Source organism: Podarcis cretensis, assembly GCF_951804945.1.
Source record: "Podarcis cretensis genome assembly, chromosome: 9".
NCBI classification, from domain to species: Eukaryota; Metazoa; Chordata; class Lepidosauria; order Squamata; family Lacertidae; genus Podarcis; species Podarcis cretensis.
Window position 1 is genome coordinate 1833122 of NC_137178.1, and position 20659 is coordinate 1853780.

The window sequence follows — 20659 nt, forward strand, 5'->3', positions numbered from 1 at the left end:
CTAGCCTCCAATCTGGTGCACTCCCCATGCTGTTCCATCAGGAGGTAGGTTAGGGGTCCAGAAGAAGACACCCATGTTGGTCCCAGCTGAGGCTTTATGGACCAAGTGCTGTTGAATTTGTTCCAGGGGATGCCCATCAGTGCTTGATTTAGTGGGGGCTCCTGGTCACCAGCATCAGAGTCAGAATCAGGAATCCCATCTCACTTCTTAGAATCATACAACTGTAGCATACAACAGGCCTGCCTCTCCTGGTATGCCCCACAGAGGACCTTAAGGTCCACAAATGACAACATTTTGGAGGCCCCAAGTCACAAGGTGGTTAGATTGGTCTCAACTAGGGCCAGGGCCTTTTCAGTACTGGCCCCGACTTGGTGGAACGCTCTGTCACAAGAGACTAGGACCCTAGTCATCTTTCCACAGGGCCTGCAAGACAGAGCTGTTCCGCCTGGCCTTTGGTTTGGACTCAGTCTGACCCTTATGTTCCCCTCCCCTCATGGTCTTGATCTATCCAGCTACTTTCAAAATGAGCCTGCATTTTAAATTGCCTTTTAACCTGTATTTTAAATTGGTGCTTCCCCCCCCCCCCGCTATTATGTTTTACTGTGATTTTATTGGTGTTAGCTGCCCTGAGCCTGGCTCTGGCCAGGGAGAGCAGGGTATATAAAAATTATTGTTGTTGTTGTTGTTGTTGTTGTTATTATTATTATTATTATTATTATTAGGGGTCACCAAGGGCCATCTAGTCCAACCCCCTGCAATGCAGCTAAAGCATCCAGGACAGATGGCCACCCAACCTCTTCCACTGCCTTTCAAGCAGCTCTTGCCAGCAGAAGGTTCATCCTAAAGTTTAGCCAGATGACTCTGCAGCCTCTCTGACTCTTTGTCTTGAGCACTGCTGGACTCCGGGGTCATGACAGGCAAGGAACCAACACAAGCTGTCCCTGACTGGGGTGATGAGAGAAAGGGAATGGGCCTTCCTGTTGCTGATGTTGTGTCCAGCTCAAAGGAGGAGCCTTTGGAGAGAACTGGCATGAAAAGGAGGTTCCTGGCAAGATGTGAGTGTTCCCAGGAACTCTGACAACGGCGTGAGGTATCTGCACTCCAAAAGAAGCACTTGAAGAACCTGATGCTTGACCTCTTCTTGACTGTCCTGGGACAGGAACATCTTGTCCTGACTAGTGTTCAAAGCTACTCCTAACTGATCCAGCATCTGAGGATATTCCGTGGTCCTCTTGTCCCCATTCACATATCTTGAGGCAAGCAAGAGTGCTCTGAAGATTGGGCAGGGCTTGCTTGGATGAAGGTGGCCTCACCTAGAGGTTGGCCAGACTAGAAGAGGCAGCAATGCCCTCTGGGTGCCCAGGTGAAGCACAAGGGTGAAGGAGAGTCTCCACCCCCATCATTATGCCCGGACGCTGAGGTCCAGCACTGAGGGCCTTCTTTTTTCTTTTCTTTTTAACTGTTTTATTAAATTTGCTTAGTAACATAACATTATTATATATATTCTATAAACAAAGAATACAAAACACAATTCATTCATACTATAATGCATACCTAAATAGCATTAATATATATTGTTTCTGAAAAAGGGCTTACATAAAAAATCCATTCAAAATACAGTGGTGCCCTGCAAGACGAATGCCTCGCAAGATGAAAAACCCGCTAGACGAAAGGGTTTTCCGTTTTTCGAGGCGCTTCGCAAGACGAATTTCCCTATGGGCTTGCTTCGCAAGACGAAAACGTCTTGCGAGTCTTGCGATTTTTTTCACTCCCCCCCCCTTTTTCTAAGCCGCTAAGCCGCTAATAGGGTTGCTTCGCAAGACGAAAAAACCGCAAGACGAAGAGACTCGCGGAACGAATTATTTTCATCTTGCGAGGCACCACCGTACCATCCAGTTTACCTTTTTTTCTCCCCCCCCCCACTCCCCACTCCAGCCCCCCCCCCCCCCTGCTCAGGCCGTCCTTCTTCATTTCTTTATCCAAGTACACAGTCTGTTCATTCGAGTTTGTATGTTAGGGTTGGCTTCCCCCCTTTCTATCCAGACCCTGTAAAAAGCCCATTTATTTGTGATTCTTTGGCATTTGTTTTCCCATCTATCCTCTGCCACTATCTGTGCGAATATTTCTGATTGTACGTATTCAAAAACATAATCATTCCATTTTTCCATATTCCATTTGGCCTTTTCTTTCCATCCCAAAGCAATAACTGCCATTCCAGCTAAAATCATAATCTTGTACAACTCTTGCTTATTACTCTTTACTTTGTTATTTCCCAGTATTCCTGAAAATAACAAATCCCTATTAACTTCTATGTTTATTTGAAATAATCCAGAAATTATAATCTTTTGCCAATATTCCTTAACCAGATTACATTCCCACCACATGTGTGAATATAGTACTTTTTCCTGACCACAATGCCAGCATTTGGGACTAAACCCTTTCACTATATACGCCATTTGTGCCGGAGTTCTATACCATTTTAATAAAAAAATTCTACTTAATTCTTTATACTTTTCTATTTTAATATTGTTTATATTCTTCATCAGTTCTTGGGCCGTGTTTGGATGGATCATACCTTCCTGCTACCATTTAATCTGAATTATCCTTATCATTCTTTCTTTGTCGCTTATCACCAGTTTATATAACATCCCTGCTATCCCTTTCTCCGTTATTTGTCTTTTGTTCAGCACCATATCTATTTTCATTTCTGTCCTCATCGTTTCCTCTGCTCTTTCCATTTTTATTAAATCATAAAGTCCTTGCACTTTCAGCCAATATTGTTTCCCTATTTTTTCTAAAAAAAAAAAAAATTGGAATTAAATTCCCTTCTACATCAAACATATTTTTTCATTTATAAAATCCTTGATTTTCTAATTTCTTCAATCAACCCAGTTCCGTTTGACCCTCCTGCATATATTTTAATGGCGTCCACCTTGAATATGTTGGCATCCATTTAGAATTCCAATTCTTCCAGATTCCTAACACAGTTTTCCTTGGTCCTATTGTCTTCTTAAAAGCTGTATTAATATCTCTATTGAATATCCCTTCTCTTCCTATTCCTTCATTTATTTCATTCTCCAGCCTTATCCATTTAATCTCATCCTTATATCCAATATCTATTAGATTTTTCAATTGGAATGTTTCATAGTAAAATTCTAAGTTTGGTCTTCCCCATCCCATCTCTTCTTGAGATGAATAATTTACTATGTCTGGGGTTCTAACTCTTTTACTTCCAAAAATCCAATTTTTAAATACCTTATTCCATATTTTAAACCATATTTTCCTAATGGGTAGTGTAATTACTTGAAATAAATATAATAATTTCGGTACCAGAAACATTTTAACTGCTCTAACCCTACCTAGAATAGATAAATTCTTATTTTCCCCTCATTGTGAGAAGTGAAGTTCCAGGGAACCAGGCAGAGGGCCTTCTCAGTGGTGGCGCCCGCCCTGTGGAACGCCCTCCCACCAGATGTCAAAGAGATAAACAACTACCTGACTTTTCAGAAGACATCTGAAGGCAGCCCTGTTCAGGGAAGTTTTTAATGTGTGACATTTTAATGTATTTTTAATCTTTGTTGTAAGCCACCCAGAGTGGCTGGGGAAACCCAGCCAGATGGACAACCCAGCCAGATGGGGGTACAAATAATAAATTATTATTATTATTATAAAGACTCTAAGGTAAGGCATCAGATGGAAGAGTAAGCTGGAGTCACAGGAAGACAGTGACTGGCTCCAGGTCACCCATTGCTGATTCGAATCTCGGCCTCCCAGGTTCTAGTCTCTCTAACCACTATACCACACTGTCTCAATTCAATTCCTGGCATCTCCAGGCAGGTCTGCATTTCCATAGGAAAGAGACCCTGCCTGAAACCCCAGTTGAACTCAGCCATTATGGTAGCCTCCTATATCATTCGGGAAGAGGAATAGGAGAAAAGGAGGGTGGGGGACTTGGGGTGCCCCCTCATGGGAAATCCCTGAATCTTCACTTCTCCCTGAATCAGGGAGGTCAGTTTTGGCCCAAGAGGAGGAATGAACAGGAGAAGGCATCCCAGCTGACGGACCACCCTGGGCAGGGGATACATGCCCAGCAGAGTCCTCAATCTTATAGATCGACAACTGGAAATGCCTTAAAGGCTTTACTTTCACATTTAATTCTAGGGGCCCAATGCCTTTTCCCTACATCTCTGTGGGGGTTTTTATGTACAATATTTTATGGCTGTGTGTACTTAACCTGCGACCTAGGACCCACATACCGTATTTTTCGCGCCATAGGACGCAGTTTTTCCGTCTTAAAAACTAAGGGGGAAAGTCTGTGCGTCCTATGGAGCGAATGCAGGGGGGGGAGGCAAGCAGGGAAAGCCCCCAAGAGCCACACACAAGCTTCGCGCGGCTCTTGTGGGCTTTTCCCCAGGAGGGAGAAGGGACTGACGTGGCCAGTCAGTCCCTTCTCCCTCCTCTAGAAAAGCCTTGCGCAATCTCTCCAGTCGTGGGAGGCTGTGCAAGGCTAAAGAGGAAGCCCGGGCAGAGAGCGCGATCCATCCTGCTCGCTGCCCGGGCTTCCTCTTTTGCCTAGCACGCCTCTCCAGCCGCGGGAGGCTGCTCAAGGCTAAAGAAGCCAACTTTTTAAAAATCTATCTCTACCTCTTTTTCTTTTTTTGTCCTTTCTCCACCCCCTTATTTTCCTCTGGATCAGTGTTTTTATCTAGATTAATGTTTTAGTTTGGAGGGGGGGGGGGATATTATAAAAAAGGAAACTTTGCAGCTTTTATTTTAGTATACAATAAAAACAGATTAAACAAAACACAAGAGAAGGAACTAGCATAAAAGGGAAAGAGGGAGGATACAAAGCCATTTACCAGAGGTAGATCTTAACCCTTGCCTCACCTGGGAGCTTCTCTGGGCAGGAATTCCCTCGGCTTAAGTGGGGTGAGGGAAGAGTGGCAGGTAGGGGGGTACCTACCTAGACAGTGAAGCCACATGTCTCTCCAATGAAAATTGGGAGTGGGCATTGTGTGAAGTGGCTGTGGATCTCCTGCCGCAGAAGTGTAGGACTGTATAGAGTTGGGAGGGCCACCCGAGGGTCATCTAGCCCAGCCCCCTCACAATGTAGGAATCACAGCTAAAGAACGCCAGGCAGATGGTTCCCCAACCGCTGCTTAAAAGCCTCCAGTGGTGGAGACCCCCAACAACTTCCGAGGTCACAGAATTGCAGGGTTGGAAGGGAACCCCAGGAGTCATCTAGTCCAGCCCTGGTTGTGCAAGGCTAAAGATGCTGCTCAAGGCTAAAGAGGAAGCGCGCAGCCTGTCCATTGCTCTTTGGGGCTGGGGGGTGGGAATAATATTTTTTTCCTTGATTTCCCCCTCTAAAAACTAGGTGCGTCCTGTGGTCCGGTGCGTCCAATAGAGTGAAAAATACGGTACCTATGGGTCCGCCTCTCCTGGTATGCCCCATGGAGGACCTTAAAGGTGAAGGTAAAGGTACCCCTGCCCGTATGGGCCAGTCTTGCCAGACTCTAGGGTTGTGCGCTCATCTCACTCTAGAGGCCGGGAGCCAGCGCTGTCCGCAGACACTTCCGGGTCACATGGCCAGTGTGACATCGCTGCTCTGGCGAGCCAGCACCAGCGCAGCACACGGAAATGCTGTTTACCTTCCCGCTATAAAGCGGTACCTATTTATCTACTTGCACTTTAAGGGTGCTTTCGAACTGCTAGGTGGGCAGGAGCTGGGACCGAAAGACGGGAGCTCACCCCACCGCGGAGATTCGAACCGCCGACCATACGATCGGCAAGTCCTAGGCACTGTGGTTTTACCCACAGCACCACCCGAGTCCCCCTGGAGGACCTTAAGGTCCACAGATAACAACACTTTGGAGGTCCTGAGCCAAAGGTAAGATTGGAGGTAAGATTGGTTTCAACTAGGGCCAGGACCTTTTCAGTACTGGCCCTGACTTGATGGAACGCTTTGTCACAACAGACTAGGGCCCTGCGGGACTTGACTTGCTGGGCCTGCAAGACAGAGGTGTTCCGCCTGGCCTTTGGTTCAGTCTGACCCTCATGTTTCCCTCCCCTTATGGTTTTGATCTATGGGCTACTTTAAAATGAGGCTGCATTTTAAATTGCATTTTAACATGTATTTTAAATTGGTGACCCCCCTCTCTTTTTCCCCTATTATGTTTTTACTGTGATTTTATTGGTGTTAGCCACCCTGAGCCCGGCTCTGGCCGGGGATGGCGGGATATAAAGTATTATTATTATTTCCTCACTAATCCCAGAATCTCCTTATTTGTCTATCAGCATTCATAGTCCTTATTTGCCCCCCACCAAATGAGCTCAAAGCAGCACACCTGGTAACTTCCCTCCTAATTTTCATTTTAAAAATCATGAAAATCCACACAACAACCCTTTGAAGTAGGGAAGGCTGAGAGAGGGAGATTGGCAGCCAAGGGCTTTCACTGAGCTTGACTCACCCCAGAAGACTTTTCACTTGTGGGCAACAACACATCTCTATCAGCGTCCAGCCATGCCCACACCCTGAATCAGAAGTCTCCTCAGATGAGGGGTAGCAGGGGAACAGGACCCCAACATCCACTGCTCCCGGTTAGCAACGTTTTAGGGGTTGTTGCTGCTTTCATTTGATGAAAAATGTGATTTGGGTGCTCTGGATCCAAGCATCCCTTCGCAATTCCAGCTTGTATTCTGAGCTAGAAACCAGAAAGGTTAGCCTTAATTTTCCCCTTTCGTGCAGAGTGATTACCTGGACCGGAATGAGAGGCTCTTTGTCATCAATATCAATGAGGACGTCATCCCTTGGAGTGAGGCTCACGTCATCTGAAATACAAAATAAATGAGATTTGCAGAGTGCGGGGAGGCAGGACTGGAATCGTGTGCAAATCACAACCAGCTCATTCTCCTCTTTCCCAGTTCAGGAGACATAAGAACATAAGAAGAGCCTGCAGGATCAGGCCTATGGCTCATCTAGCCAAGCATCCTGTCCTCACAGTGGCCAACCAAGATGCCAATTATGGGAAACCAACAAGCAGATTTGAGCAGAAGAACAACTCTCCCCTCCTTTGGTTTCCAGCAACTGGGATTCAGAAGCATTGTTGCCTTCGACTGTGGAAGCAGAGAAGAGCCATCCTGGCTAGGAGCCATCCGTTCTCCTCTCCTCCTCCAGGAATTGGTCCAATCCTCTTCTAAAGCCACCCAGGTGAGTCTTCTGTAGATTTGTCAAACCAGCCTTGGAAGTCTTCTTCAGCAAGAACTTCACCCATACGTTGCTTAATTCACAAGGAGGGTTTGTGGTGGATTGATCCACCAGGAAAAGGCAGCTTTCATCAGTCCATAAAGACCATTAGAAGGCCAAACCTTGCCCCGGGATTCAAGAAGACCTCTTGATGACAACTAGAAGGTTGCTGGGTGGGAGGACTTCATCTGTGGGTATTCCATGGACCAGGGAGACCAAGAGGCCATAGCTCACTTGCAGAAGGTGCCATGTTCAATGCCTGGCAGTATCTCTAGGTAGGACTGGGAGAGACCTCTGCTTGGGGGACCTGGGAGACCACTGCCAGTCAGTGTAGACAACACTGATTGTCAGGGACTGGACATCATATGTGGTGGGATTGTAAAAAGGTAAAAGCTTATTGGGAAATGATGTATAATGAGTTGAAGAAAATGTTGAAAACAACTTTTGTAAAAAAACAAAAACCTGAAGCCTTTCTACTAGGTATCTTAGGCCAAGATATACCAAAAGAAAAGAGGGCTTTATATATGTATGCCAATACAGCTGCGAAAATGTTGATTGCCCAAAATTGGAAGACTGGAGAAATACCAACTAAAGAACAATGGCAAGAGAAGCTGATGAATTATGCAGAACTGGCCAAAATGACAGACAGATTAAGAGAAAAAGACAACAGTGTCTTTGAAAAAAGAATGGGAACCATTTATATTATACTTGCAGAAACAATGAAAGTCTATAGACTTGATGGAAGGATTTAAATAAACATTCACGTTATTAGCATTAGGAAAAGTGTGGAAGATAGAGAAATAGTACGATGTATTCACTTTTATTTTTATGTTTTTAGGTTTGATGTTACTGTATAAATATGTTATTAGCATTATCTTCTGTTATGAGGTAGCAAAGTGAGTGAAAGGAGAAACAAACCAAAAACGGAAGTTGGGGGAAGCCCAGAAGGGGAGGGAGGGAGGAACGCTAGTAAATGTTGTGGATATGAGATGTATGTAATGAATGAAAAAGAAAAAATGATTTTATTTTTTTTAAGGGACTGGACATCAGAGGAGGAATGGTGGAGATCACTGTCCCGGGAAGAGAAGGACAGTATAGATTTACAACGGTGGTTTGCAGAAGGTCATGACTCTGAGACAGAAGAGGGACAAAACTGGGAGATAATGGAAGAAGAAAGGGGGGAGCAGCAGGGCCAGGACAGCTGACCGCTCGGAGGACAGTGAAAGCGGTAGAACAGAAAGTGAATAAGCAAAAGACCTTGCATAGCCACTGTATCTTAAGGGGTGGGCAAAAGGGGGGGGGGGAGATTATTCAGAGCAATACCATTATCCAAGAGACGACATGCTATGTCTCTCTCTGTGAATAATGAATAAAATACCAGCCTGACCTTCCCTGGCTTGCCATACCTGCATGCATTTCAGGGAACACAGCCTCCTCCTTGTAGGGATCGCAGAAAAATGCTTCCAGAGAGCGGATGGTGCACTGCCCCACCACCGGCTTCCGGCCAAAGGGCCTGTTGTCAATCACTTTGATGATGATGGGGGGACAGTACAGATCTTCCCGTGGCAAGTTCTGAAACAAGAAGCAGAATTAGCACAGCAAGGCAAAGAAAGAGAGGGAGGAAGCAGAGGAAGAGGAGAAAGAGGGAGGGTGGATTTCTTGACATGTTAAGTATAGCCTGGAGAAGAGGAGGTTAAGGGGTGATATGATAGCCATCTTCAAATATATAAAAGGATGTCACATAGAGGAGGGAGAAAGGTTGTTTTCTGCTGCTCCAGAGAAGCGGACACGGCGCAATGGATCCAAACTACAAGAAAGAAGATTCCACCTAAACATTAGGAAGAACTTCCTGACAGTAAGAGCTGTTCGACAGTGGAATTTGCTGCCAAGGAGTGTGGTGGAGTCTCCTTCTTTGGAGGTCTTTAAGCAGAGGCTTGACAACCATATGTCAAGAGTGCTCTGATGGTGTTTCCTGCTTGGCAGGGGGTTGGACTCGATGGCCCTTGTGGTCTCTTCCAACTCGATGATTCTATGATTCTATGATAATTGTTGAATTGCACTCTGAAATGGAGAATGCCTTAGGTATATTGCTGAAAGGGTTTAACATTGGAAATTTCCCTTGAAGCATTCTGAAGCTCTCTGAGCTCTAACAAGTTAACTACTGCTGTTCTCTGCTCACTTACACAAGAGTGTCTAACTTTAGATTACATGATCAAGGTATTCAATTGCAAATCGCCATCTTGAAGGGGAGGTGCCTTTGTCTTTTGTTCCCAGATACAGTTTACCTGGGTCATATAAATGAGCCTCCCCAGGACCTGCATAGCCTTAGGCTAGATGCAGGCTAATGCAACCTGTGGGAGAGACAGAGCTTTGATTTTTGCTCTGATCGTAATTATTTTATATATTGAAGAAAAAGAACCCATGCTTGGATAAGCGTAAGACTTTTGGAATTGCTTGGATGTGTCATAGATTGATTTGTATCTGTTCTGAAGGAGTTCTGGTTAGTAAAGCTTGGAAGCACATTTATGGGTCTGGACCATTTTTATTCCAAAAGGAATATGCATCCTATTACTTCAAGCAGTGCAATGTAATTATCTACAATAGTATAAAGATGGAAAGGGGGTTGGACTAGATGATCTCAGGATCCCTCCCGACTCTTTGATTGTATGATTCAAAGAGCAAAAGTGATTCTCCAGCCAAGGATGACAAGAGAGAGGTGGAATGAGCATGCAGAATGGGGGCCTCTCACTCACCACTTCCATGAAGAGGACAGAGATGTCAAAGTTGGGGTTCTTCTTGAGGTTCTTGATAACGCACGACTGAACCATCTGTCCTCCACACTCCACCAGGAGACTGGGAGATGTCACGCTGGCCAGCTGGTAGCTTTTCAGGTTCCGGAGGCCCCAAGCCAATATCTAAATTCGGGAAGGACAAAAGGAAAGAAGAAGAATCGCTTATCTTTGGCTGAACGGAGGAATGAAAGGAACCTGTGAGCTTGCCAAGGTAAGGTTCAGTACTGAGTTATTTGAAGCTTGACAGATTGCTCTCCTTCCCAGGCCGAGAGAAAAATGGCGAAAACAGAATATTTATTGGGACAGTGCGATTTTTGCAGCTGCTGCTGCTGAAGTTGCAAAACAATGACACACAAGGCAGAGCAATGGAGAACTTCTGAAACAACAATGGGATACCAGCTCCGCCCAAGGCATGATGGAGAACAGCAACAACTGGGAAAGATAGACAGAATATTTTACAAGGACAGGAAGAAACATCACGGACAGAGTAATTGCCACACACAGGAAGACAAAGATATAGTTTGAATGCTTCACCTATAGATTTGTAAATCATGTAATATGCCAGTAAGAATGGAAGTCGTTAAAGTTGCAGTTGTTGTATAAGGGAGTCTTATTTTGACTGGAGTGTAATTGAAATGAATAAGATTTTAGAATGCAGAAATAAAGTAAATCATCAAACTATCAATTATAGCGGGACGTGGGTGGCGCTGTGGGTTAAACCACTGAGCCTAGGACTTGCCGATCAGAAGGTCAGTGGTTCGAATCCCCGCGATGGGGTGGGCTCCCGTTGCTCGGTCCCTGCTCCTGCCAACCTAGCAGTTCAAACGCACATCAAAGTGCAAGTAGATAAATAGGTACCGCTCTGGCGGGAAGGTAAACAGCGTTTCCATGCGCTGCTCTGGTTCGCCAGAAGCGGCTTAGTCATGCCGGACACATGACCCGGAAGCTGTACGCTGGCTCCCTTGGCCAATAAAGCGAGATGAGCGCCGCAACCCCAGAGTCGGCCACGACTGGACCTCATGGTCAGGGGTCCCTTTACCTTCACCTTATCAATTATAGAACATGGAGGGCCACCTATATTGTATAATTTGGTATCTGAATGATTGGCATTGGTAATTGTATTGTAATTTGGCATTGCTATAATGAGGCTATGATTGGATTATTGTAATTGAAAACTAATAAAAATTGTTCTCAAAAAGGAAATGGCACCCAAAGGTGTGCAGTCATAGAAGAGAGAGGAAACCGTTGAGAAAAGGAGAAACTCCTTGACGTGGCAACTCAACGTGGCCAAATCAATTTAATGCATTCACGTCCCACCATCTTCTCCAAAGATCTCAAGGTGGCGGAATGGTTCTCCCTTCTACTCATTTAATCTACCCACAACCAACCTGTGAGGTAGGCTGAGAAGCAGTGATGGGCCCAAAGTGATGGAGTCAACTTCATGGCCAAGTAGGGATTGGAACCCAGGTCTGACCCTCTCACCACTGTATCCTGCTGGCTCGCGACACAATCCCTTTGGTGTAGCTTGTTAGGGAAGGGCCATAGCTCAGGGGGAGAGCACCTGCTTTTCAAGCGGAAGGTCCCAGATTCAAATTCACAACAGCACCTCCAGGGCGGGCCAGGTATGTGCCCCAGAGAGCTGCTGTTGGCCAGTGAGGACCAAGCTAAGCTGGGCAGACGAATGGTCTGGCTTGGGATAAAGCAGAACCCCATATTATGGGGGAAGGAAACCCCTCAAAGCAAAGAGGGGAAAGGGGTTAAACTTCTCAGTAAGGGGAACGTGGCTGTTAGTAATAATAATAATTATTTATTATTTATACCCGCCCATCTGGCTGGGCTTCCCCAGCCACTCTGGGCGCTTCCAACCAAATATTAAAATACAGTAATGCATCAAACATTAAAAGCTTCCCTAAACAGGGCTGCCTTCAGATGTCTTCTAAGGGTTTGGTAGTTATTCTCTTTGACATTTGGTGGGAGGGTGTTCCACAGGGCGGGCACCACTACCAAGAAGGCCCTCTGCCTGGTTTCCCGTAACTTGGGTTCTCACAGTGAGGGAACCGCCAGAAGGCCCTCGGAGCAGGACCTCAGTGTCCGGGTTGAACGATGGGGGTGGAGACACTCTTCAGATATACTGGACCAAGGCTGTTTAGGGCTTTAAAGGTCAGCACCAACACTTTGAATTGTGCTCGGAAACGTAATGGGAGCCAATGTAGGTCTTTCAAGACCGGTGTTATGTGGTCTTGGCGGCTGCTCCCAGTCACCAGTCTAGCTGCCACATTCTGGATTAGTTGTAGTTTCCGGGTCACCTTCAAAGGTAGCCCCACGTAGAGTGCATTGCAGTAGTCCAAGCGGGAGATAACCAAAGCATGCACCACTCTGGCGAGACAGTCCATGGGCAGGGAGGGTCTCATGCTGCATACCAGATGGAGCTGGGAGACAGCTGCCCTGGACACAGAATTGACCTGTGCCTCCATGGACAGCTGTGAGTCCAGAATGACTCCCAGGCTGCGCACCTGGTCCTTTGGGGGCACAGTTACCCCATTCAGGACCAGGGAGTCACCGACCCCTCAAAAATCAGCATCGTGTTGTCAGAACCGATGCATTGCGCCTGATCATATCAAATGAAAGTTTCTCTCTCCCAGAGGATTGTTCGTGGCCCCCCAGGCATGGCTGACGTGGCCTCTGGCACCCACCTCAATGGCTGTACGTTGAAGGACGGGCTTGATCCCCTGAGGGACCATGAAGATGTTGGGCTCTCTCTGGGGCGGAGGGTAAGGCAGGTCCGAATCTTCAGACTGGAACAGAAAGGGAAAGGAGTCAGGTTAAATCAGCAATGATACACTGGGCAGGGGATTTGGGGCACAATATTCAACTTTCAGATTGGGAAAGGTTATGGAACACCAATTTGAAATTCACGGCATGTTGTACGCTGAAAGAAAACTATACAAAAATGATGTACAGGTGGTATCTGACTCCTAGTAAGTTAGCAAAAATGTGTAAGACAAGTACAAATACCTGCTGGAAATGTAAGGAAAAAGTGTTACGATATGGATGCAATGCAGCTGCAAAGTGCTAGCTTGAAAAGTAAACATGATGGGAATGTTGGGAGTGCCCGTGGGAATCAGAGGGACAGTCAATTCACAGTGCGAAGCACCGGAATTAGCTCAGAGTGTAATATGAGCTCTTCCGTTTATTCCTGTCCAGGAAGTGTTTGTCACTAGACTGCTGGAGCTTGAAGAGAGCAGTCATGTTTTTTGTAACGCTGCAAAGACAGAAATAAAGGCATGTAAATACGTTTCTGTCTATCTCTTTCCCCTGCCCAGGGGGGGCAGGAAAGAGGGGTGTGTTCTTCTCACGCTGAGAAGGATCGCCTATTGCGACCTAGCCTGGATCTTGCTGGGGAATGCAGCCAGGGAGGTCAATAGGGAATCATGCCGGGTGCCTGGGAGAGTTGCCAGTTTCTCCTGATATGGGCTTGATTCCCAACAAAAAGAAGGTACCTTTTATCGTATGTGGTGGCCGTCTATAGTAATAAAAGCATTCTGGGAAATGATATAGAATGAAATGGAAAAAATGTTTAAAATAACTTTGATTTTATTTAAAAACCAGAAGCCTTTTTATTAGGAATTGTAGGTGCCGATATTCCAAAGGATCAGAAAAGGCTTTTTATGTATGCAACAACAGCCGCGCGGATGTTACTAGCCCAGAGATGGAAAGAAGATAAAGTCCTGTCCAGAGAGGAATAGCAAACCAAGCTAGGAGACCACTGTAAGCAGATGAAAACATTAGCAGGGTTTTAATAACACTTGTAATGTAACAAGTATTGTGGGCAATATGGACAGATTTAAAATATGGATTATGAAATAATATGCAGTTGACAACGTTGACAATAAGACCCAAGGAGGGGATGGAAGGAAGTCTAGAGATTCAGAGAAATCTCTAAACATTGATATTTATTTGGTATTGTTATAACTCTACACTTGTAAAATGAAATAAAAATTATTTTCAAAAATAAGAGGAAGGAAGAAGAAGAAGAAGAAGAAGAAGAAGAAGAAGAAGAAGAAGAAGAAGAAGAAGAAGAAGGGGAAAGAAGTCAGAAGCGCCATTCGGCTTCCTTCACACAGCAAGGCAAACACAACTGGTGTGCAATGATTTCAATCGGGAGCTGGGTCCCGCATTGCAGAGGGTTGTGTTTGAATAGTTAGTTCCACCTTAAGGACAGACGTGGAATTGTTGTGTGTCACATGTCTGTTTACACTCCAGCACAGCTTGCTGGGAACTTCCGTTTGTGTCTAGCTTTTGCTTTTTGCTGTCTCACTTTGGACACGAAGGAGATCAGACATGTTTTCCTTTTGTCCTGATGTATGCTGAATAAACTGCTTGTAAATATGCTCAGAGCTGGACCATAAAGAAGGCTGATTGCCGAAGAATTGATGCTTTTGAATTCTGGTGCTAGAGGAGATTCTGGAGAGTCCCATGGACTGCAAGAAGATCAAACCTCTCCATTCTTAGGGAAATCAGCCCTGAGTGCTCCCTGGAAGGACAGATCCTGAAGCTGAGGCTCCAAGACTTTGGCCACATCATGAGAAGAGAAGACTCCCTGGAAAAGACCCTGATGTTGGGAAAGATGGAGGGCACGAGGAGAAGGGGACGACAGAGATGGTTGGACAGTGTCATAGAAGCTACTAACTTGAGTTTGACCAAACAGCGGAGACAGTGGAAGATAGGAGTGCCTGGTGTGCTCTGGTCCAGGGGGTCATGAAGAGTTGGACACGACTAAACAACTAAACAACAACAACAACTATATCTGTGTCCTTGTGTGAGTTATTTCCCAATGAGGGGGTGGCTGTGGGGTCTCGACATGCAATCTTATCTGTGGTGGCTCCTAAACTGCGCACCTGGCACCTTCATTGAACAGGATGCTGAAGATGACCTGGCCCGAGACCCTTGCGATGTCTGTTTTTATGCCTTATTTTTATTTTCATGGTTACAAGGTTGAAGGGTGTGAGAATAATAATAATAATAATATTTGAACTCATCACAGTGAAGCCGCTTCCGGAGTCTTCCTTCCTGCTCTGCCTTCGCCCTAGTTTTCCCAGCAAGAAAAGTTCCCAAGCTTCATCCTAACCATGATCTTTTCTAGTCACTGGAGCAAAAGGAAAACCCTCGGAGTCTGGGGGGTGGGGACCAGGCGCCCCCGAACCAAAGGCAGCAGTTGGAAGCAATTTAGGAGCCAGTCACTCTTTCCAGGCTAAAGTATTATTGCATTAAATGAAGGAGGCAGATACATTTCAAACATCGGATCAGGCCATATTTATTTATAGATCCCTATATGTGTGCATTAATAAGGCTACGGAGAGGGATGCCGGGCGGTGGCCTGCCAGAGGCGCTCCGACATCGGCTCGCAATTTTCCTCAGCGGTTGCCAGGAGCTGCCAAATCAAAACAGCTTGTCGGGAGCAGTGGCTCTGCCAGGTCCGCTCGGGGGAAATTGGAGCCATGGATGTCTCTCCCGATGGAGCAAACCGGGAGTATTTAGGGGGTTGGGTGCATAGCAGGGACCCTGTCTTCTCTAAGCCAGGCTACTGTTCTGCCAACGGCTGCAAGGTTGGCAGTACCACCGTTCAAAGGAGGGCATGAGCTATTGCCATCAGCTGGACGACCGTGATGCGCTCTGGGTGGGGCTCCCCTTGGCCCTGGTGCAGAAACGGATGGGAGCAGCCGGCCAAGAACCTGTGGCACCATTCTTAGCTGCCACTGGCTGCCCGCTTACTCCCAAGTCAGGCTCAGGGTCCTTGCATAAATTTACAAATCCATGAACTACTTCGCCTGAGCCCTAATATCACAGCTCAATCCCCGATATCTTCTCCAGGCATGCCATTGGCCGTTCCTCGAGTTGGTGAGGTTTGTTTGACCACAGTGAGAAACCGAGCCTTTCGTGTCATGGGCCTGGCCCTGTGGAACTCTCTGCCACTGGAGATTCAGCAGGCGCCTTCTCTTTCGACTTTTAACTGCCTGCCTAAACCCTGCTTCCAGCTAGTGTAGACAAGACTGATCTAGACTGGCCAGTGGCCTGACTCTCCTTCGTTCCTGTGACATCATCTGCATCTTTGGTACGCAAGACCCAACCTAATTGGGTATTGATTAGATGTTGGGTATTGATTAGCTGTCAGTTAGCCAGGAGACCTTGAGCTCGATGGCAATCACTGTTAATTGTATACATTGTGATTTGCTGTTTTTTTTATTGATTATAGATTGGTGATTCTTTATTGTGGCTGATAAGTGTAAACTATTATTTGCTGATGTTTAACATTATGGTTTGCTATTAGATTCTGATGGCTTGTTGAATATTGCTTTGTTTGATAGAAGCTGCTTATTTTAAAGTTATTGTGACTTTTTTCTATTGGATCAGATGGTTGCTGTTTGATGTTATATTATGTTTTGATGTGTGTCGGAAGCTGTCCAGAGTGGGTGTGGTATAAATAAAATAAAATAAAATAAAATCATTATCATCATTACCATCATCAGAGTGAACTTTGCTTAGGAGGTTGAGTCCCACCCCAATGCTTAGATTTGCTTTAGAAGTAGAAAGCGAAGCATGAGAAATGTCAGAGCTGCTGGTCAGGCCGGCATGCAAGAAAGACAGTCCAGGAATTAGTTGAGCCAGGCTGGACAAGCCAGGACAGAGTCTGCCCTTCTACAGGAACACGGAGTCATCCCTGATGAGCCAGTCGCTGAAATACCACATTTTGGCCACACACAGAGGGGGCGCAGCAGCACAGAGCAAGCCAGCAAGCCAAGCAGTAGCAAGCTGCCATGGTGGCTCAGAGATCAAGGGCTCTGGCAGGATTTACCCCCCAGCAAAGGGGTCTCTGGCGGGCCCCATCCTGTCTCTGCAGCACCTACCGGCAGCAGTAAGCAGAACCCCAATGGCTGCCATACAGCTGGCTCCGGGAGCCACTAATTATAAGTCCCCATTGCGGGACATCCAAATGGCAGCTCCCAGACTCAGTGCCGACGGGAAAATTGGGGGAGAAATATAATTTGAAGAAGGGCCTGGTGGGGCATCAGCAATTTTCCAAGAATGCCAGGCGCTGGCACCAGGCTGAGATAGGCTGCCAGACTCTCTTGTTTGGCAACTTATGGGAAGCAAAAGCAGTGGGGGACCCCAAATTCAGCAGCGAGCTTCCAGATTTGGGTTCCCAAATTTCAGGAATGGGAAGGGCCTGCATTTTTAAACATTCTTTTAAAAAAAAACCCGTTCATCCAGGCAATTGCAACTGGGCACCGTTAAAACTCTCTGAACCACCACACCGCCAAATAATGTACCAACTTCACATATCCTCTGGCTCTGAGAAAAACAGGGGGCATTGGCAAACACACACACACACCCCAACCGCAGGGGTGCTGTAAAGATTAAGTCTGCAAAAATCTCGCTTGCCCAACGGACTCCGTGACCCATGATGCTGAGCAGGAAATTAGAATGGCTGGGTAGCAAAGGGTTAAGGCAGCCATCTGTGAAGCGTGAGCAACGGGCAAAAAGAGCCTCAGACATTTATTCTGCAGATTTGGGGGGGGGGGTGAGGTTTCTTCCAACATTTAAGGCAAGGAGAAGAGAAGCGTGGCCAAATCAAGGAGAAATCCAGGTGCATTTCATGGGAAAGACCTGATAATAATTGCCCTGAAGGGGGCATTTTGGCCCAGCACTGCCATTCCAACAGCAGCCTAGCAGAAGCCTCTGGTCTTTGGTCCCTGGCATCTGAGATACAGTGCTCCTGCCTGTGGAGGTTCTGCTTTTAGCCCCCACGGCTATCTGGTAGCCTTCATCCTCCAGGAGGAGTGCTCTGAAGGTCTTTGGCCCAGTTGCCCAGTCCCCAAGACGGTTGCCCAGCAGAGAGCGGTGGAAAAGGAGAGGGTGAGCAAAACACGATGATACCCATCGGAGAAGCCCTTCTTGGTAGAAGAGGTGGGTGCACAGCTGTGAAGCACCCGTCCCAGGCGAGGCAAGATGGAGGGGGAGAGAAAGCAGACAAGGAACATCAGATGAGGAACATCACCAGAGCAAGGACCCTCTTGCACCTGCAGATCTTTGCAGCTGCTGGACCAACAGAGCCCTGGGGGGCTACCAGATTTCTCCTTTCTCTGGAGCTTTTAAAAGAGGGGGAAGTCACAGCCTGGATCTGCGGGAGATTCCTGTGTAGGAAATGAGCTTCTCCTTCCAAGCCTGGCCTCAGGTATGGGGCCATCGGGACGCGGGTGGCGCTGTGGGTTAAACCACAGAGCCTCGGACTTGCCAATCAGAAGGTCGGCAGTTCGAATCCCCGCAATGGGGTGAGCTCCCATTGTTCAGTCCCAGCTCCTGCCCACCTAGCAGTTCAAAAGCACGTCAAAGTGCAAGTAGATAAATAGGTACCTCTCCAGCGGGAAGGTAAATGCCGTTTCCGTGCGCTGCTCTGGTTCGCCAGAAGCGGCTTAGTCATGCTAGCCACATGACCCAGAAGCGGTACGCCGGCTCCCTTGGCCAGTAAAGCGAGATGAGCGCACAACCCCAGAGTCGGCCACGACTGGACCTAATGGTCAGGGGTCCCTTTACCTTTATATCTTCCACATTCAACCCAAAGTCCCCCGTTATCCTTCCCTGTCCCCAGATATCTCAACCCCAATTTTCTTGGAAAGAAAGCTCCATGGAAGTGGGAGAAGGTTCTCTGCAGATCTAACAAAGCCATGTGCTTTTCTTTCCAAAGCTCTTCATGCATGAGCTTGCAGCCATTCTTAAGAGCATCCTGGAAGGTAGATCAGCCATACTTCCAAAGTGCAGATGGAAAGCAGAGGTGGAGATGGGATGGGCAGTAACTCAGAGCACATGCTTCGCATGCAAACAGATCTCAGGTCCAATCCCCAACGGTGGCATCCACAGGTTGGGCTTGAGGAGATCACTTCTCTCTCTCTCTCTCTCTCTCTCTCTCAAAGCCTGGAGAGCCTGGAAGGGAGGCTGGTCAGCTAGAGGAGCCAATGGGGCTGACCACCACCCAGCCACCAAGAACCTGGAGCCACCTCTGGGGTCGGCAATGGACCCCTGTCTCTTAGGGAAGCATGCAGGTCCAAGCACACCAGCCTCACATGCAGTCTCATGAGCAAGGGTGCCATGTCTCGCCTTTAAAAGCTGACCAGAGGCGTATTCCCATATGTTGGGACATCTTGGGCGCTTTCATACAGTCTCAGGCTCATCTTAAATTTCCTAGTTGTGCCTTGGGCAATGCCCCTGTATTATTACACACCTCAAATAAAGGACTTGGCCACACTTCTAGAAAGCACTTTGAAATATACTCAGAGTTGAGAGTGGATTTCAGGCTCTTTATTCAGCTCATAGTGGTGAGGAGGAATGGAAGTTCACCCTGAATGTCTGCTTATATACATTATTTACACAATGGGCCCCACGTGATTGGCTAATTCCGGGATTCTCCTGTAGGCCAATCAGGTTGCGGATTCATTTCCACCTGGAGCTGGATTGGGTGGCTCCTGTGGACCAATCAGACTGCTGCATTATTGACCCTATTGTTCTAGGACCAATCAGACTGCTGCATTCTGAATCCTATTGTTCTAGAACCAATCAGACTGCTGCCTTTTGGATCCTATTCAACTCAGTACATAACACACATGTTCAAGCGGTTTCCTTTTGTAGCCACAAGTCCGAGGGGATTTCCCTTCGCCCCACCACAGTCCCTCGGAAAATCACTTGGTCCCGCTAACTCAGAAAAACAGCCACTGAATCGGAGCAAACGGCAATTGGGTTTTCCACGGATGGCTGTTGGTCACTTGGTCCCGCTAACTCAGAACAAGTCTGTTTTCTTACATTGAGGAGCCTCTGTTTCAGGGCTTGGGACAGGAGCCCTGACACTGAGCTACATGGGCTGGGGGTCTGAGAGAGACTTGATCTATGGTCCACCTTGTGGAGAAGCCCCCAGCTCACTCCTCCTCCACTGTGGGCTGGCATGATCCTTGGACACCTAAACATCTCTGGAGGGTCTTCAGGTGAGATGGTCCCATCCTGGCTAGGGGCAGCAGTGCTCTCCACTGAGCCTCAGCTCACCTAAGGCCTTTGTTACAAACAGGTGAGATGGATGGACAGGCTCCTGGGCTGTGGTGGAGCTCCCATTTTGTGGGGGATCTCATGCAACAAGTTTCCTGGATCACACCAAGAGAGACAGAAGGCGAAAGAGAGAAAGTTCTCCAAAGAGCCTCACCTCATCGAAGACGGACGACAGCTCGGTCTGTGGAGTTTTCCCAATTGCACAGGAAGTGGAGCGAAGAGGGCAGGATGGGGACAGAGACAGAAAAAGGTCAGAAATGCCACGGTTTTCTGCACACATCCAAAAAGCAATTGTCAGCATTAGAAATGGCATTTTGCGCCCTATCCGTGGCTGGACGGCATTCAGCTCTTGCTTATAGCAAATGGCCAAATTCGAAAAGTGACAGCCGGCCAGCTCTGAAGATTCGAAGCTGAATTGCTGCACGTTGCTCTCAAATCCAAACAAGGGGAATGGCAGGATATAAATGTGTTTTTAATTAGGAAATAAATTAAAGACGCTGTGAGCATCAACGGGTGGAACTTGCTGGGCACA

General features: G+C 47.0%; 1 protein-coding gene across 8 annotated transcripts in view; it reads right to left on the bottom strand.

The window, feature by feature from the left end:
- Window positions 1–20659, bottom strand: part of DYSF (dysferlin) — a 195657-nt gene that overhangs the window by 55944 nt on the left and 119054 nt on the right. For 7 of the 8 annotated variants that reach the window (XM_079990669.1, XM_079990666.1, XM_079990664.1 and 4 more), the window contains 5 exons: window positions 20282–20308; window positions 12732–12833; window positions 10000–10161; window positions 8653–8818; window positions 6758–6831 (listed from right to left, as the gene is read on the bottom strand). In XM_079990669.1, the coding sequence (XP_079846795.1) occupies window positions 6758–6831; window positions 8653–8818; window positions 10000–10161; window positions 12732–12833; window positions 20282–20308 (531 nt within the window). Of the gene's footprint in view, window positions 1–6757; window positions 6832–8652; window positions 8819–9999; window positions 10162–12731; window positions 12834–17973; window positions 18016–20281; window positions 20309–20659 lie in introns of all 8 variants that reach the window. The other variant, XM_079990668.1, reaches the window with a different exon arrangement.